The 20851-nt window shown below is 34.7% G+C and overlaps 1 protein-coding gene across 31 annotated transcripts in view; it reads right to left on the reverse strand.

Moving 5' to 3' along the window:
* LARP1B (La ribonucleoprotein 1B) overlaps positions 1–20851 on the reverse strand; it is a 130159-nt gene that overhangs the window by 82194 nt on the left and 27114 nt on the right. For 21 of the 31 annotated variants that reach the window (XR_012012821.1, XR_012012817.1, XR_012012815.1 and 18 more), the window contains 4 exons: positions 15915–16089; positions 10860–11032; positions 5574–5651; positions 2575–2940 (listed from right to left, as the gene is read on the reverse strand). Coding sequence is in view for 25 of the 31 variants with exons in the window: in XM_072788434.1 (XP_072644535.1) it covers positions 2575–2940; positions 5574–5651; positions 10860–11032; positions 15915–16089 (792 nt within the window). In the remaining 6 variants the exon portion in view is untranslated. Of the gene's footprint in view, positions 1–2574; positions 2941–5573; positions 5652–10859; positions 11033–14340; positions 15339–15914; positions 16090–20851 lie in introns of those variants that run through there. The other 10 variants (XR_012012822.1, XM_072788430.1, XM_072788426.1 and 7 more) reach the window with 2 other exon arrangements.

Genomic DNA, 20851 nt, shown 5'->3' on the forward strand with positions numbered 1-20851 from the left:
TCCTCCCTCAGATCCTTGCCACTTGCCATTTCCTTTTCCTACTACATGGTTTACCTGGTCTTTGCAGGGTTTAATCTTATGCATACTTCAGATTTCACTGTAACTATGACTTTCTCAGAAGTATTCATTCCCTGACAATCCAACCCAGTAGCATCCTGTTCTTTTCCTTTAGCATGTTTATCATAGGGGTACCTGGGTGGCTCAGTTGGTTAAGTGTCTATCTTCAGCTCAGGTCATGATCCCAGGGTCCTGGGATGAAGCCCCATGTTAAGCTGCCTGCTTGTGGACAGCCTGCTTCTCCCTCTCCTCCCTGCTCCCGTTCTCTCTCACTCTCTCTCAAATAAATAAGTAAAATTTTTTTAAATTCTTTAAAAAATTTTTTTGATATATTTATGATTATTTATTGTGGGTTTATTTCAATGTCTGTCCTCCCAATGATTTGTGAAAACCAGGCATGTAGAGACCCTATTGTTATTTTCCCATTCCATACATAGCACCTAGCACAATGTCTGGCCCACAGCAGGAGTTTAACAAGTATATATTATGTCATTATCTTCTTTCCCTTTAAGCAGACCCACAGGAAAAGTACAACTGTAATCAGAAATTACATGTTGAACAAAATTAGAAACAAGGGGAATAAGTCAGGTGATAAGAATGTACATACAGGCTAAAATACAATATACAGGGATCCCTGGGTGGCTCAGCAGTTTGGCGCCTGCCTTTGGCCCAGGGCGTGATCCTAGAGTCCCGGGATCGAGTCCCACATCAGGTTCCCTGCATGGAGCCTGCTTCTCCCTCTGCCTGTGTCTCTGCCTCTCTCTGTGTGTCTCTCATGAATAAATAAATATCTTTAAAAATAAAAAATAAAATAAATAAAATACAATATGCTTATGAAAGAGCCATAATGCTTACAGACATATAGCCAAGATTTCTTTCCCCTAATATTTCATTGATAAGTTGGTAGATGCTGGTTTTTAATTAACTCAATATATGGCTTTTCATTATTGTTGTCTACACTTTAGTGAAAGCAAATAAATAATCACCTACAAATGTTTCTCAAGATGGCCTGAAAGTTATTAGGAGCTCAAAGAATTTCCCCACAGAAGCAATATTATCAACAGTGGTTAGATTTTCTTTGGTTAGTTCATAATGTTTAATCCATAATCCATTTATCCATTTAACAAATATGAACTGAGCACTACTGTGCCAGGAACTGTTGTAGCACTAGAGATAGAATAGTGTACAAAATAAGACAAAAATTCCCATCTTAATAGATCTTATATCCGTGTGATCAAAACAGAAAAGTGCAATATACAGAAAGGTAGATAGTGAAGAACAAAGCAGGGTAGAGAGAGAGGAATGGAGAGAGTGTAACTTTAACCTACTATTTAATTTATTTCTAGCTCTTTCTGTTCCAAAAAAATTTAAGTTAGAGATTACTTAGAGAACCTAAGTATCACAAATAAAATAACAATGCTTAGACAAGGAAAGACTTTAAACCAAGAAACTATAAAAACACACTTCCTTTTCATAGCAGCAGACAGAGAGAACTCTTCAGGCTCCTAAGTCACAGAAAAGTTACAATAACCTGAGGCATCGTCTCCAAAAAAGCAATGGCTAGAGAAGGGAAGAGGATGAATGCACTGATAGAAGTTCCAGAAAGAAGAAGAAATGAAGAGCCAAGAAGGAAAGCACACTTCTTGTTAAGGACATGAACCTCCATGGACTGCCACTTTCTTCTATTCAATCACTAGTTGACAGTGATTTCTTCCTACAAACTGTAACTATTTCTGACCAAGATCTCTCTTTTATTTGGCATAGTATAGTTACACAACTTACCCATTATTCTATCCCCCAAACAAATATTTAACTTTTTTAATGTCAGAAAAGGAACCCTTTAATTCCTATCTTTATCATTAAAATTCCTATGAAAGGAATGCAGAGTGTCAGTAGACTACTCTGGTTCTTATATATTTTACCTTAATAAAATATCAGAATGTGGGGTGAAATTCAAGAAGATAAAAAATTGGAACAAGGTTTCAAAGAGCACCCCTAATACAAAAAGGGTGCTTGTACAAGCAGAGACAATCAGCTACTTTAATATGCTATCCTTTGTCCACAACCAGTTCCACTACCATTAAACAGTACCATAGACTAAGGAGAGAATGATGAAAGGGAGCAACAAAAGTAAACCTTCTCTAAAGCCCTGCTCATTTAGCTGGGGTGATAATAGGCCAAGGTAAGAAATGAGCATATAAACTAAGCTTGTCCATAACTTCAGATTTTTTCCTTCTTATATGAAATAGCCTCCTTATTGTTTTTCACTTGAAAAAAGGCTTTTAGTCAGTGAGTGCTAATTTTTTTGAAATTAAAGTACTCATTTCACTGACTGTCATTTTAATAAAATTATTTCTCAGGTTATGACTATCAGATATATTCTGGGAATTTTTCAACATTTTATTTATTCATATTCAAAATATAATAAAATAAAAGCTTCAAATTCAGGAAAATGCAGGGAACCAACATATATTTTAAAAACTGGTATCAGCAGAAATGTTAGCCACAAAAAATTACCTTTATGGCTGTGTGTTTGTTTTCATCTTCTCCCATCCATAGATCCTGTTCATAGTAATATAAGCCATCATTAATGACTTTAGCAAGTTCAGATGTAATTTTTGCCCGAGACATGTGGTTGCCTGTTCGATCTCCTCCAGGATGTTTTCTCATGTAAGGTGGTGTCTGAGTGACAATTAAAATCTTGTTTAAATCCTGGTCATCAATTTCATAATCTGAATCATTATCAGACCAATCCGTAAATGTGTTTTTTCGTCCTTCTATTTGCTCTATCTCTTCATCAAATAAAAAATCAAGCTCTTCTTGCTCTTGCTCATCTGAAGGATACAGCTGATTTGATGCCTCTTCAGGTAGAGATGATGATTCCTGATGGAAGAAAAATGGCATTTTACTTATAAACAAACATTTCTGTCACTTTAAAAATAAACATCACATAATAATGTTACAAATTAGTATTATAAAGCCTGTAAGCCCAGCGACTAGTTAGCAGGCAAATTATGAAAGAAAATCAAGACAGTATTGTTCTGACCCACTAAATGCAAAGAATTTGCTAAACACTTAAGCTTAGCTAAACAAAAAACACAAAATTGAGTAAAAGGAGGATTAAAGAAAGACTCCTTTAAAATTAGAATGGTGGGATGCTGAGGTGGCTCAGCGGTTAGGCATCTGCTTTTGGCTCAGGGCTTGATCCCGCGGTCCTGGGATTGAGTCCCACATTGGGCTCCTTGCATGGAGCCTGCTTCTCCCTCTGCCTCTGTCTCTGCCTGCCTCTCTCTAGGTCTCTCATGAATGAATGAATAAATAAATAAAATCTTTAAAAAATAAAATTAGAATGGTGCCTAAGTCCATCCATTTTAGCAGACCAACTCATCTTACAGATGAGGGGGAAAAAGGCTTAGAGATATGAAATTAATTTGTCCAGAATTTCTGAATTAGTCAGAACTAGAACAATCAAGGTTTTCTGACTTCCAAATTCAATAATCTTCCTAGTCTGAATCCTCGCAATTATATTAATGCCATTAGCTAGGTTTCCAATAGCTAATCCCTCTGCCCAATCTTCACCCTCACTTACTGTGGCCTGGTTTTCCTATTAAATTTACCCTAACCTGCACTAAACTGTTGAACTTGACCCTTCCTGAAAAGATTAAAATTGCTTCCTATTAGATGACATAACAAGTTCAAAACATTAGATCCTAGATCTTCTAAAATCCAACCTAGTCTAGATTTACAAAATTCTTAACACAAAAAAAGACTTCTCACTGTCATTTTCCAAGGCCATTCTTTGACCAGTCCTTATCCTTCAGCAAATGCTAACTCTCTTCTGCCTAGAATAAAACAATCCCTCTCTCTCAGAATTTCTATTAATGCAGCATATAGTCATTCAGCCAATAATTATCTGGGTCCTCACTGTGAGCCAAGTACTGTTCAAGGAAAGGATAAACAATAATAACTAGTAACTGCCCAGACAGAGCTAATACTCTAGTAACTGGAAGACAGTCCATGATGCTTTTACTTAAAAAAAAAAAAAAAAATAGTTTTAACACATTATGAATATATTTAAAAACAAAAACTATATACCTTTGTATTCACATTTGCAAGGGCATGAAAAAAGTCTGAGAATAAACACTGAACTGTTAATAATGGTAAACCTTGGACAGAGTCTCTTTTTACTTTATATCAGTTATATTTAAATTTGTTTCAAACAAAAATTTTTCACTCATGAGGAAGAGACAAGAGATTTGAGGTTGAAGAGGACTTAACTGAGCATACTTATAGTAATGATTCACAGTAAAGAAAAGAATAAATTCATATCAATATAAAAACAAGTATTATACCATCAGAAAAATCAGAAATTGTTCTGACTTTCTGGAAGGTAGAAAGCCAATGGGATTGGACTGATAATGAATAAGGCTAAAGGAAACAGCAACTTTGAATCCATATAAAGACAGACACTTGTTCCACTGAAGTCCTAGAAAGTTCTGAGATGGTAAGCAAAATGAGCAGGAACAGACTATGTGACAGCCATTAAAATGGATATTTGAGAAACCAACTATAGAATATAGCTAGAACAGTCCATCCAACACCCTTATCTGAGAATATGAAGTTATAAAATCTGCTCCTGACTTAAAGTCCAAGAATTGCTTTCTAAACAAAGATTTGCTAAGAGAATGTTCATGGAAAGAAGCTGAACAAATCCCAGTATTATTCTAAACTTCTAGAACAGGGTTGTGGGGAAAATGATAAGATAATTTTACCAATGAATATAGTACACTAAGGAATTCCATCTCCCAGAGAAAAGTACTGATTTTATCAATTCTGGAGATCCAGAACTAGCATGACTATTCTCTGCCAAGGTCTAGAAGTCTAACAGGACTTTTACTCTTAACCAAAAGTGTGCACAATCACACCTCACATTCAGGAGAAAAGCTGTCTGGATGAGCAGATCTTCAAGGCCACAAAAGAAGTCCATACCAATTTATCATTAACTAATATGAACCATCAACTAAAGATCACCACATATTAAGAAATAATCATAACCCTAAAAGAGGACTCAAAAAAAGGTGGAAATATCATAATACAGAATCTATTTTAAGTTTCCAACTCCAGAAAAACAGTAGCCAGATGATAAATCAAACATCAGATAAAAAATACCAAAACTTGGAAAAAAAAAAAGAAAGAAACATAAGTTTTCCCCAAATAAAGGACATGAATATTCAACACAGTAAATAAAAACAAACCAACTCGAGTATATCATCTGAAATTTTAAGAGTGGGGATGAAGAAATAATCTTAAAACCTCAACAACAATAAAATCACCTGATACAAAAAAATCTAAAGGGACGAAATTTCACAAGAAAAAACTGACCAAGGAAACAGTGGAAAAAGCTTTTAAATTTCTAAAACTATCTCTGAACAGCTATACCCACTCCAGAATGTATATTTTTAAATGATCATTGTTTTTAATAAGTATGTTAGCAATGTTGTCATTAAGTAACCTACCTTAGCAGGTATCACTGAAATATCTAGGCCCCCAGAACCTACAGTCAAGTCAGCTTTCCTCCAAGCCAGATCTTTACTCTGTAATAGCAGAATACATTTCAGATCTTACTAATGGCACCAACAATCTTTGGCCATAAAACTGAAGGTCCTAGATTTTATATGATTCTCTTTCCACTATTAAAACCAGATGCAAAAAACAAAAACAAAAACAAAAAACAGATGCCGGGCAGCCCAGGTGGCTCAGCGGTTTGGCCCTGCCTTTGGCCCAGGGTGTGATCCTGGAGACCTGGGATCAAGTCCCACATTGGGCTCCCTGCATGGAGCCTGCTTCTCCCTCTGTCTGTGTCTCTGCCTCTATCTCTCATGAATAAACAAACAGAATATAAATAAGTAAGTAAATAAATACATATATACATACATACATACCAGATGTCATTAGCAATTTTCTGGCCCTATATATCGGAATCCAGTATCTACCCTTCCAAAAACTCTTTTTTTCTAATTGAGTCAAAGATGCTATTAATTTTAACAGGAATCATTATTTTGTTTTTAAAAATCAGAACAATTTTGCTTTATTAATTAGCACACTCCCTGATTTAAGCCCCTTTAGAAAAAGAAATCAGTTTTGGAGAATTTTAAGTTGCTTGGCACCCAACTAGTCTTTGTATTAATTTCTGGTACTTCGTAACTTTCCTTTGCCAGCTCCTGTAAGAAAGAGAAAATATTTCTTTTTTTTTATTTGAGAATAGTTGATACACAACGCTGCATTAGTTTCAGGTGTACAACATATCAATTCAACTAAGCTTTATGTTATGCTGTGCTCACAAGTGTAGCAACCATCTGTCACCATAAAATGCTCTTACAATATCATTGGCTACATTCTCTATGTTGTATCTTTTATTAATATGATTTATTCATTCCATAACTGGAAGCCTTTATCTCCCTCTCCCTTCACCCATTTTGTCTATATCCCCTCATCCTCTGCCCTTCTGGGAAACATCAGTTTGTTCTCTGTATTTACAGGTCTGAGTCTGCTTTTTTTTTTCACTTTTTTATTTTGTTTTTTAGATTCCACCTGAGTGAAATCCAATAGTATTTGCCTTTTTCAGTTTGACTTATTTAACTTAGCGTAATATCCCCAGATCCAAATGTCACAAATGACACGATCTCCATCCTGTTTTATGGCTAGTATTCCATTATATATGCATACCCTATCCTCCCTATCTATTCATCTATCAATGGACACTTAGGTTGCTTCCATATCTTGCCTATTGTAAATAATACTGCAATAAACATTAGCATGTCTTTTTGAATTAATACTTTCATTTTCTAAATTTTTTTTTAATTTTTTATTTATTTATGATAGTCACACAGAGAGAGAGAGAGAGAGGCAGAGACACAGGCAGAGGGAGAAGCAGGCTCCATGCACCGGGAGCCCAACGTGGGATTCGATCCCGGGTCTCCAGGATCGCGCCCTGGGCCAAAGGCAGGCGCCAAACCACTGCGCCACCCAGGGATCCCAATACTTTCATTTTCTTTGGGTAAATACTCAATAGTGGAATACCTGATCATATGGTAATTTTGATTTTTAAACTTTTTAAGGAAATTCCATACCATCTTCTGTGGCTGTATCAATTTATTCCCCTACCAACAGTATATAAAGTAGGAACCATTATTTTAAAAGAAATATTGAAATGTGGAGTTTTTCTAATGTGAAGGAAAACACAGAGATCTTGGAATAAATACAATACTATACAATCTTTGTCAATGATCCAGGACACTATCCTTTTGTTTTGTTTTTGTCAGGACATGGTCCTTATCCTCCCTAGCTATACAGCGATGTTATTTGCCATGATAAATATAGAAACTAAGTTCTTTAGAAAATCTTATTTGGAGAAAGCTGCTTTAGGTTTTTAAAAACTTATTTTATTATAATAAATTTATTTTTTATTGATGTTCAATCTGCCAACATACAGAATAACACCCAGTGCTCATGCCGTCAAGTGCCCACTTCAGTGCCCGCCACCCAGGCACCCCTACCCGCCGCCCTCGTCCCCTTCCACCACCCCTAGTTCGTTTCCCAGAATTAGGAGTCTTCCATGTTCTGTCTCCCTTTCTGATATTTCCACTTATTTTTTCTCCTTTCCCCTTTATTCCCTTTCACTATTTTTTATATTCCCCAAATGAATGAGACCATACAATGTTTGTCCTTCTCCGATTGACTTATTTACTCAGCATAATACCCTCCAGTTCCATCCACGTTGAAGCAAATGGTGGGTATTTGTCATTTCTAATGGCTGAGTAATATTCCATTGTATACATAGACCACATCTTCTTTATCCAGTCATCTTTCGATGGACACCGAGGCTCCTTTCACAGTTTGGCTATTGTGGACATTGCTGCTAGAAACATCGGGGTGCAGGTGTCCAGGTGTTTCATTGCATCTGTATCTTTGGGGTAAATCCCCAGCAGTGCAATTGCTGGGTCGTAGGGCAGGTCTATTTTTAACTCTTTGAGGAACCTCCACACAGTTTTCCAGAGTGGCTGCACCAGGTCACATTCCCACCAACAGTGTAAGAGGGTTCCCTTTTCTCCGCATCCTCTCCAACATTTGTGGTTTCCTGCCTTGTTAATTTTCCCCATTCCCACTGGTGTGAAGTGGTATCTCATTGTGGTTTTGATTTGTATTTCCCTGATGGCAAGTCACACAGAGCATTTCCTCATGTGCGTGTTGGCCATGTCTATGTCTTCCTCTGTGAGATTTCTCTTCATGTCTTTTGCCCATTTCATGATTGGATTGTTTGTTTCTTTGCTGTTGAGTTTAATAAGTTCTTTATAGATCTTGGAAACTAGCCCTTTATCTGATACGTCATTTGCAAATATCTTCTCCCATTCTGTAGGTTGTCTTTGACTTTCGTTGATTGTATCCTTTGCTGTGCAGAAGCTTCTTATCTTGATGAAGTCCCAATAGTTGATTCTTGCTTTTGTTTCATTTGCTTTCGTGGATGTATCTTGCAAGAAGTTACTGTGGCTGAGTTCAAAAAGGGTGTTGCCTGTGTTTTCCTCTAGGATTTTGATGGAATCTTGTCTCACGTTTAGATCTTTCATCCATTTTGAGTTTATCTTTGTGTATGGTGCAAGAGAGTGGGCTAGTTTCATTCTTCTGCATGTGGATGTCCAATTTTCCCAGCACCATTTATTGAAGAGACTGTCTTTCTTCCAGTGGATAGTCTTTCCTCCTTTGTCAAATATTAGTTGACCATAAAGTTGAGGGTCCACTTCTGGATTCTCTATTCTGTTCCATTGACCTATGTGTCTGTTTTTGTGCCAGTACCACACTGTCTTGATGACCACAGCTTTGTAGTACAACCTGAAATCTGGCATTGTGATGCCCCCAGCTATGGTTTTCTTTTTTAAAATTCCCCTGGCTATTCGGGGTCTTTTCTGATTCCACACAAATCTTAAAATAATTTGTTCTAACTCTCTGAAGAAAGTCCATGGTATTTTGATAGGGATTGCATCAAACGTGTAAATTGCCCTGGGTAACATTGACATTTTCACAATATTAATTCTGCCAATCCATGAGCATGGAATATTTTTCCATCTCTTTGTGTCTTCCTCAATTTCTTTCAGAAGTGTTCTATAGTTTTTAGGGTATAGATCCTTAAAAAGACTTATTTATTTTTATTTTTAAATTTTTTAGAGAGAGAGAGCATAAGTGGGGGAGGAATGGGGAGGGAGCATGAGGGAAGTGAAGATAATCTCAAGCAGACTCTGTGCTGAGTCCCACATGGGGCTGGATCTGGCCACCCTGAGATCATGACTTAAGCCAAAACCAAGAGTTGGACACTTACCCATTGAACCACCCAGATGTCCCCTCCTAAAGGGGGTAAAAATAATAAGAACCACCTCTTTTAACATTTAAATACAACATGCTTAGCCACCATTGCTAATTAAAATTTGATTTTAGGGTTTTGATTAGGGTCTTCCAAACTCAGCATTCCTGACCTGTTAGACATGATAATTCTTTGTTTTGGGGAAAGGGGGGGTGCACTGTAGGATGTTTAGCAGGATCTTTGGCCTCCACTCACAAAATGCAATAGCACTCCCCCAGTTTTAACAACCAAAAATGTTTCCAGACATTGCCAAATACCCCAATGAAGCAAAATTTCATCACTCCATTCCTCCAGTAGAGAATCACTCTTAAATCCCTTCATGCTTCCCTTCTTCATGCTGTGATGGTAAGGATAAAGAGCCTTATTTATAATATTCTTCAATCTGATAGTCTTCTTTATCCTTCCCAATTCCAAGTCCTATTATTTTCAGTGACCTTACCTTCTCCTTACAGAGCTTACTTTCAATATTTGAATCATTGGAGTACCACTCTTTCTGCATTTATTTGTGGTAAACTTTTTACTTTGAGCTAATAGTACATTCATATACAGTTGCAACAAACAGAAAACTTACAATTTTTTTTACCCTGTTTCTCTCAATAGTAACATCTTAAAGTATATAGCACAATATTACAAACATATACACTGAAATGTAAAATAACCCATTAATCTTACTGAAATCTCCCACTACTCGTACTTATTTTATTTATGGTTTAGATCAGAGCAATTTTTAGCACTTTTGAAATTTTGTGTATCCAAACATGAGTCAAAAATACAGCAGTTCTGCCATCAAGAATCTCTCCTGTGGTTTCATAACATCTCACTCCCTCATGCACTCTTAAGAAATCAATTTTTTCCTTTCTCAGCATACACAAAAATCACCAAAACACATATATACCTGATTTGTACCCTTTATAAATAATAAGGTCACAAATAATAACAAACTGGTAATACAAATTCACAATTTATAAAGATTATCAGCTTTAAAAAATTTGAATTTAGTTACAAGTAAAAAGACCATGTCAAAATATTCTTAAATCATTTTTTTTTAAGATTTTATTTATTCATGAGAGACATGCAGAGAGGCAGAGACACAGGCAGAGGGAGAAGCAGGCTCCATGCAACGAGCCCGATGTGCGATTCAAACCCAGGAATCTGGGATCACTCCCTGAGCCAAAGGCAGGCGCCCAACCACTGAGCCACTCAGGCGTCCCAAGATAAATTTTTTAACTTATTTTCAACTACTGAGTAAACTGTTTTTACTTATGGCCAATGGATCCAATTTTTACAATTTTTTAAACTTTTCCAAATTGTATATATTTACTTGACAAACAAAATACACTGGCCTTACTACAGGAATGTACTACACTTCACTTGGTTTATAACAATTTACCTTCAATTTCACTGGAGATGGACGATGTCTCTTTTTTACTTCTATCCAAGGTTCTGAGTCCAAGTCAGGCAAACTAGTAGACAAACCTCTAGACATTGCTTGAAGATTACTTGTTTCAGTATTTTTCTTTGGGTTCAGCAGACTTCCAATTCTTGGAGAATTTGGGGCAGATTCTAAAATTTTAAGTTAGTACTTAGTTAAAACAATGGTTTTCTTACTGATAAAATACTTCATTTTCTTTACTTGGGCTTGATTTTTTTTTTCCAACAAAAACATGATCAATCAAATCTCAATTACAATTTTTCCAAAGACTTTCAAACCTGAAAAGATGTAATGTAAGATGTATCTGAGGGAAGCCAATGAATAATAGATAAAAGAAATGTCACCAACTCTTACACAGATCACATTCATTTAAACTTCTTAAGCATATCAATTGAGTCACTCACTGTGATAATACATCTAATTTGGGAGTTAATTCCCTGTGAAACCTTAAAATCTATCAATTATAATGAAATTACGGAATCTCAAACACTATTAAGCCATAGAGTAAATGCATATTTTATTCAAGGCAGTATCAGTCCTTTACTGTTCTGTTATAATCTATAGTAAGGCAGTCATTATTCATAATTTTCTTATTTCCTTTGCTTAAAGAGTTTTACCTAAATGCAATGTACCCACTTAGCTCATATTGGATACTATAAAGAACAGAATGTCACATTATTAAACTGCACTGCCCTGGGCACCTGGGTGTCTCAGTCATTTAAGGGTCTGTCTCCCTTCAGCTCAGGTCAGGAATTCCACATCAGGCTCCCTGCCCAGTGGGGAGTCTGCTTCTCTCTCTACCCCCCCCCCCATGCTCCTTCTGTCTCTCTCAAAAAATAAAAACCTTTAATAAAACAATTTACATTGCCCTGGCCATAAAATTTAAAACATTTTTTAAAACTCTGATGGAATTAAAAATGCTTTTCTCCACACTATATAATCAAAATAAATGCATGCTCTATAAATAAAATCCTAATCACTTTAAAATTTTTTTAAAAGTCAAAAGAATACTTATTTTAAGTTATAATGCAATATGTACTTCCTTTGGACAAAATGTTTTAAGTACAAATTAATACTCTAAAATTCTAAACATCATTTAATTTAGTCCCGAAAGTCAGTTACTTGAAAATATTGCAAAGGTTGAATATTACATATAGAAAGCTGATATAAATCAACAGAAACAATTCTTTTATTTACTAAATGAAAATGGAAAGGCACATTCCAGGAGTTTGGGTTTGAGAAGAATATTCCAAGATTTTACTCTCATCTACTACATGCTAGAATCAAATAAGTTATTATCCTCTCCATGAACACAGTTAGATCCAGGATTCAAATATCAAATGACTATATTACTTTTTTTAAGAATACATTGCTTCGTAACAGAAAAGACTCTAAAACTGCATTGTCCAGTATGTAGCCACTGGTCATGTGGAGTTAATGAGCACTTGAAACAGGAGTAGTCCTAACATGTGCTAGTAAGTGTAAGTAAGATACATATCAGATTTCAAAAAAATCTAAAAATATAAAATGGATCTTTTTTTATATTAATGTTAATTAATATAAAATTTTTATATTAATGTTACAATATTTGGGTATATTAAAATATTTTAAGTATCATTAAAATTAGTTTCATTTGTTTTATGACTTTTCAGGTTTTAAAATTATTAGGGTTACATGTGCAGCAAACATTGTATTTTTATTGGACATTGCAGCTTACAACTTTCTTAGTTAACAGTACATATATTATCAATTGATCCACAGAGGTAGTACCAGTGAAATGCTAGACTTGGGCTGCAAGTATTAATATTAAAGTTATAGGAATGGGAATACATTAAATAGCAGAAAACCCTATTTCTAATACTATAAATCACCTATGCTCATGCAGTAAAAATAGACTAAGAACCACCACCCTAACAAGTACGAGAATTAACTAAATTACTACGCATAGTTCACATATAAATTATAAGAACACCACCTGGCACATGGAAGGGAAAATCAGTTAACTACTATTTTTAACACAGAAATTTAATCTTTAAATGCTTACTTAAGTTTATTATATAATCATCTCTAAATACTCTCTAAGCTTGAAAGTTTCTATCATGAACTCAACAGTTTTACTATATCCACAACATGTGCTTATAAATTAAATGACATCAAAATACCAAAGAATTTGGGTAAGACAATAAAATTTAGAATAGTCTGAGTTTTTAAAAGGAAATATTCACCTTGTAATTACTTATAATTACCACATTATCTCTTTTCTTTTACAATGAAAAGACTTCAAACATTATGTGTACAAATTTTAAAGGTAATGGTAAAGCCCTAATCTTCCAAGAACAAATGAATATTACTTGGATGACTTGACATTAAACTTACAGATAAAAATTTAGATGCATACTTTGACACTTAAAGGTTCTAATTTGTGAAAACATAGAAAAAAGTTTATCTTTGCTGTTTTCATTAATTGAAAATTGTCAACATCACTCTCCAGAGGTAAATCACCATATATATTCCATGATTATCTATCTAATTTCACTTCTTTATCCACTGTGAAACCAGGTAATTATATAGATTGCTTTAAAAGGATTAAATACTTTATGTGTGGCACATTCAGGAATACTTCTGTAACTTTACAAAGGAAATTCCACAGCTTATTCAAAAATCATTAAGGATCCTTCTACACATTTTTCAAAGAACCAAAAACAATACCAAAAAAACCCCAAGATGGTCAGGTACCTCTCTCAATTTTGATGAATGAAATCCTTTTACTTAAAGAGTTGATACTATAATACTATATCCACAGAACTGTAAAACCTAAATTTTAAAATTAACATCTTACCATTCCCATAATCAACATTTTCTGGTGCATTGAGGTCCTCTGTTCAGTGCAAAGGTGAACTCATGTTACACAATTCAACCTCCATAGAGGGAAAAATAGACATTTTAATTTCTTTGATGAAAAAAAACAAAAATGTTTAAATATCTAACCATATAAATCCCTCATAAAATATACATCAATGGTTATGTTTTTGAAATTTAAAGTCTTCTCATCAGAGAGAGAGGATATAGATAAAATTTCTTTACCTAAAGGTACAGATAAACACCATCTACATTTCCTATTCCTACATCCATTTCAAATTTTTGGTGGCATAATTCTCTCTAATGAATTTAGGACCTAAGGCTTTCTCATCAGAGGATAACTATTAAGGGCAGAAATTCATGGAAAAGGCTGAATTTACGTATTTATTCCTATGGCGTAATGTGAATCTGTGTAATTCTACGAACATTCTTTCTATATACCTTCATTATCCATCTAATTACAGATCTATAATCTAAAGAACCTAAGAACTTTGACATTTAAATATACAGTGATTTGTTTTGATAATATGTATGAGATGTAAATGAGTGTATATTTAAAAAACACAAAATGTACAAGACATTGTGATTTTATTCTTGCAAATTTTATTAATAATGCATAAATGGTTAAATGAACAGGCATCACCAAGTTAACTGACCTACCTTAGCTAACCTGTGAAAAAAGTATTTTCTATTTTTATCTAACCCACCTAATGCCTGTTCATAAGCAGGTTAAAAATGTCATCTTGGACCCCAAATTTACACAAATAAATTAATCTAACTCATACAATCAGACATTAAGTCTTTAAGAAAACCTAAAAAATATCACTTTTCTTCAACTTTTAAAACATCTGCCCAAGTTGCTTGCTAAGGTTAGAGGCACAGAGGGCTGACAATCAAAGGAACACTAAATAAAAATATCTGTCAGACTGTCCATCGGTACTTTATTGATGGCAGGTCTCACGTCACGTACTGGTGTATAAAAAATATATTTTGAGGAGTTTAGAAAAAAAATAGTCTTGTTTATTTCTCAAATTTCTTATCCTTCAATGTCCACATTAACACATCATATAGTCCATGTGAAGTAAGATGACAATATGGGAGCTGTACACTGTACACTACACAGAAGAGCAAATCAAATAGCAAAGGACCTAACAATCTGGGAAATGCCACTCGTGCCTCTCTAGGTTTGCTTTATTGATTGGGACACAGGTACACAAGTCTGGAAGGATAAGACAGTATCTTGCAATATTCCCAGAATGATAATTAACTTTCCCACCATAAATAAAAGTAGCACATGCAGCTCAGGCTAATTACACACAAATGGGTGGCTCCTATAAAAACCACTGCAGTCCTCTGGTCTCTCTCCTCATCATCACAAAGGCGTTTATCTCCAGTGTAGTGGTGGCCCAACCTCCTCCACAAGGAGTCGGGAGTAGACATTCTTGCACAGCAGTAAGTCTGGTCGCTTTCATTTCTGCAGCACGATTTGTTCCAATGTTTATAATATTTCAGTGAGTCACCTATTCCTCTGCATATTCGATCAAATGACATCCAAGCATCAGTAGATCATCACCCTGACTGAAAAAAGTTTAAGCACACACATTTTTTTCCCAAGAGGGAATGTCTTAAAAATGATCCAGGAAAATAATTCTTAATATTAAAGCAGTTTTTGGAAATTCTAATCACCATGAATCCTTTAACCTATAATAACTTCATAACAGTACCCCAATGCTGCTTTTGAATATAGGTCATCCCATCTTTACGAGATTGAAGCACACTAGTAACAAAATTAAAGTCAGCCCCACCCTTGAGTCTTAAGACTTTTAAACTACTTTAGACTACACCAATCTTACAAGAGGAAACCGACACAACATATCTATAATCATCTAGGTAAAATTAAGATAGGTATAAATTCCACATATGACAAAGTACACAATTTAAGAATAGGGCAGAGCTTTACCCATAATTCTTAAATCACTTCGTAACTTATGGCTCTGAGGGGTGGGGGCAAAATGAATAGAATTTAGAGCATCAAAAGTCATTTAGTTATCTTTTAATTTTTCTATAGAATCTAAATAAACTTTTTTAAAGGATAGGCAAATTGGACAAAATAGCCCACCATTACACTGCTTGCTCTAGAAGAAAAGCTGTTACCTGTATGTGAACAAAAGGTTTGGCCTGGTACAAACTCTGGGCAATCAATCAGTTGAGAGAAGTCTGTTTGTGGCACACTACGTGGAGGAGGGCCTGGAATTGGCCACTTTTCTGGTTCTATCTTTTTTCTCATTTTCTCATCCACAATTTCTACTTCTGTGCTATCTTTCAGTGCCTATAAAGAGATATTTTGATCTATTAAAGAACTATCATTCAAAAAACTATAATTGTACATACTATACTTCTAATAACCTAAAAAAAATTTTAATTTGACAGTAGCAGAAATTATCACAGTAAATGTTTCAAAAATATCAATGAATTAATTACTTAGAACAAATCTCTAAAGCATTTGCCCCTGTGATAGGTAACAGATATCCTCATATAACATGCAACAGATAACTTGGTTTTCACAACAGAATAGGATTATTACATCAACTAGAAGCAAACTACTTTTACCATAATTTACTTCCAGTTTTATTCTCTCATATTTCCTTTTATCTTACCTTAATACCACCAAATAAAATTAACTCTATTTTAATAATTATCACCATTACTTAAAATACAAGAAATACACATACACATTCCTGACAATACCCTATAATGTACACAGAGAGGAAACTGAGGCTCAAATAGATAAAGGACCTTGATAAAAATCACAGACTGCATATGAGGCAATACTAGGACTCATATAATATACTGACCACCACTAAAACTCTTAGCCACTGGCTATAGTGCTTCGCAAAATAAATATGCTATAATTTAATGATAAAATAAAACTAGGAAAAAAAAAACCCTCAAAATAAGATTTATTGATCTGAATTCTACCTGAAATTCAAGGGTACTCACCTTTTAAGAATTAAATCAGGAAAAATATAAATATAAAAACTGAACATATATGTTATTTTATAAAAGTTAAAACTCACCATATTTTAGTGAAAGAACATATTATATGCATTACTTTTTACATGTGTATGCCCCCCTTAGTATTAGTATAGTACTCAGTTTGCAAGTTATATTTTCTGTAACTGGACAGTACTTTAAAATTATTAAAATTTATTTTTTCTTTTATTTTAAAGATTTTATTTGTTCATGAGAGACACAGAGAGAGGCAGAGACATAGTCAGAGGGAGAAGCAGGCTCCACGCAGGGAGCCTGATGTGGGACTCCATCCCGGGACTCCAGGATCACGCCCTGAGCCAAAGGCAGACGCTTAACCACAAAACCACCCAGGCATCCCTAAAAATTATTCTAAAACAAATTTGGATGGGAATCAGGATACTCTGAAAAAATAGTCTGAAATACGGAATAAAGGAATTAAGGAAGAAACCTATGATAAGGGGTTTGAATTGGTGATAGCTATAATTTTTCCTAATATATATTTTCCTGGTTTTATCTACTGAACATTCTAGAAACAATGACACCCTAGTAGCAAACCCTGGTATACCCAGGATCCAGATCCTCACCACAACATGAATGAATTTCAAAAACTACCAATGAAAAAGTCAGGAGACAGAAGAATCCCATTAACTCAAATGCATACAAATAAAACAGATAAAATTAATCTACGCTAATATAATCAGAAAAGTGGTTTGGGATGGAGCAGAGGGTTGCGGGAGGAGCAGGACCGACTGACTAGGAAGGGCCATTAAGGACGTTCTTAGAGTAATGGGCTAGATCTTTCTGAGGGTAGGCTTATACAATTTCGAAATTCAATGAACCTAAGACTCCTGCATTTTACATACACCTGAATTAAAAAAAAAAAACACTTTGAAACTTTCCTATTGTTTTCAATTTTTCAGAACAGTGTTTGGAAAAAGAATGCCAATATGTTGATAGAATATGGAGCAAGTGAAACATTCAATGGTGGTACTTTTAACTGGTTCAGTAATTTGGAAAAAAATGTTTAGCAGTTATCTACAAAAACTGAGTGTATGTATGTATCCTATTACCCATGATTTCAAAGGAAAATAAGTGCATGTGACCATCAAAAAATATGTACAATAATGTTCACAACAGTACTACAGATTCAAACTGGAAAGAATCCATGTATCTATAAATAGCACCATGGAGAAGTATATTGTTTTATATTCATATAATGAAGTTCTGTCCCAACATGGATAATGAACAACTGTTACACACCAAAAACATGGATAAACCTCACAGAAGTGATAAGGACAAGTCAGATAGAGAAGAGTACACATACTGATTAGATGAAATTGAAAAACAAATGAAAGCTCTGAGGAGCAATTACCCTTGAGGAGAACAGTGGTACAGGCTAGGAGAGGGCAAAATGGAACTTTCTGGGACACTGTAAACGTTCTCTATCTTAATCTAGGAGGCAATTACACAACTATATACATTGAAAAAAGTCATCTGTGATCCTATAATTTCTAATATACAGTGTACAAATCATGTCTCAATGTAAAAAGAAATTGAGTGGGGGAAAAAAACCAAAGTTGTTTACATACGACTACTGAATAATCTAATATATGCTTTTTTTTTTTTTTTTTTTTTTTAGAAAAAGGGCATTATAAGATATGTAGTATAACATGTACTAATCTCAGGAGAAATAACACATAAAAAGGAAGTAACACTGATTGTTACCAAGAAAAGCTTAACTAGTTCACTGTTTGGGAAAGATGAGAAGGAAATTTGTCACTACATACCCTCTGAATTTTAAATCACAGGGAATTTATTCCCTATTGAAAATGTTCAGGAAGAAAATAAAAGAGAACAGAACTGAATGTTGTGATTTGGACCTTCAAAACATCACACAAAAATTATATTTTATACAAAATTAAGAAAAAGACCTAGACAAAACAAGAGTTTTATTTAAACCAAACCATGATTATCTTGAATTCCTAAACAGTGAGTTATAGTATTCAATTACTATCTCTGGGGGAGCCTGGGTGGCTCAGTGGTTGAGTGTCTGCCTTCAGCTCAGGGCTGGGATCGAGTCCCACATCGGTCTCCTCACAGGGAGTCTGCTTCTCCCTTTACTTATGTTTCTTCCTCTCGGTCTCATGAATAAATAAATAAAATCTTAAAAAAAAAAAATTCTGGATACCTGAAGGCTTTTCTAATTATTAATTTAGGTCCTTTTCTTAGTGGTATTTATTACTATGAACAACCACCAATGTTAGAATATAAAGATAATGTATTCCTAGTTCCTGTCCTATGCCTCATACTAAAAGAAAAGATTTCCAAGTGCAAAGACTTAGAGATAAGACAGAGGCACACAAATTGAGGAACCATAGTCAGTCAATTTGGAAGATAGTTTCAGATGAGAATAGTATGAATAGCTTAAGAGCCTTATAAATATTACATTAATTACTTCTCTTAAGCCCTTATACTCTATTTTAAGTATAATTTGCCCTATTTTTACAATGAGAAAACAAGCATGAAAAAGTAACTTAGTTATACAACTGATTAGCTACAGATCAAGGATTAATTGAATATTAAAAAATAAAAAAGTCACGAATAGCTCTCAGCTGTGGAGCAAAAATCAAGAATGCAGTAAACTGGATCTACCATATGATCCAGCAATTCCACTTCTGTGTATACACCCAAAGAAAATGAAAACAGATTCTGGAGAGATATCTGCATGCCTACGTTTACTGCAACATTATTCACAGTAGCTAAGATAGGGAAACAAACTAAATGCCCAACAACAGATGAAGAGCAGCATGCAGGCATGCATGCAAGCATACACACATACACACACACACACACATCAGATATATCCATATATATCTATGTATCAGAATATTATTCAGCCATGAGATAGGAGAACATCTTGCCATTTGCAACATGGATGGACCTTATGGACATTATGCTAAATATGGTAAGTCAGAGGAAGACAAGTACTATATGATATCACTTATATGTGGAATCTTAAAAAGTTAAACTTAAAGAAAAAAAGTAAAATGGTGGTTACCAAGAAACAGCAGGTGGGGGGATAAGACTGATGTTTTTTAAGAGGACTAACTTGCGCCAAGTTGTGAATAATCCAAAGAGATTTCATGCACAGTACAATGACTACAGACAATACTGTATTATAATTATGTGATAAATATCACTATAATAGCAATCATTTAATGCTATATATATATTAATGTAAAAAACAAAAGCACATACAGGAAGCTGAAAATGGATGGGAAGAAACAGATTCAGTAAGACTGGATGTGTAGAAAACCTCAACCAAGGCAGATAGGGGTGTGAAATAAAATAGCTTCTTTTGAGGGTTTTTCAAGAAAGGAAAGACTTGAGCATATTAAAATACATATAACAAAAAGCTGATAGAATTGAAATGAAGATCCATAAAAAGGAGTCAACAATAGAAGGGCATCCTTGAAGACAAACAATAATAGCAAATTCTTATTTAGGGCTTACTATGTGTGCCAGATACTATATCATTACACATTTCATCTAGACAGCCCTATGAAGTATGTACTGTTACCATTTCCACTTTACCGAAGTCTCAGGACAATGCACAAAGTCACAAAACTACAAGGATGTGTATGCAGGTTCTCAAGTCCATGCTCTCAATATGCTTATATTTCAAAGCCCAATGAAACCTGACATTCTTAACAGAAAAATGACAACTTCCCCACTGTAACCAACAGTGGTGCAAAATGAATATTAAGTGAATGTAGACCTATGCTGTTCTAAATCACTGTGCTTGGGACGCCTGGGTGGCTCAGTGGTTGTGTGCCAGCCTTCAACTCAGGTCATGATCCTGGGATCCAGGATCGAGTCCCTCATTGGGCTCCCTGCGAGTAGCCTGCTTCTCCCTCTGCCTGTGTCTCTGCCTCTATCTCTCTCTGTGTCTCTCATGAATAAATAAATGAATCGTTTAAAATAAATAAATAAATAAATCACTGTGCTTATGTATTTCTGTATTTCATAGAAACACAGTAATTCTAACCATAATAGTA

The sequence above is a fragment of the Canis lupus genome, chromosome 20 (genome assembly GCF_048164855.1).
Source record: "Canis lupus baileyi chromosome 20, mCanLup2.hap1, whole genome shotgun sequence".
Lineage (NCBI taxonomy): Eukaryota > Metazoa > Chordata > Mammalia > Carnivora > Canidae > Canis > Canis lupus.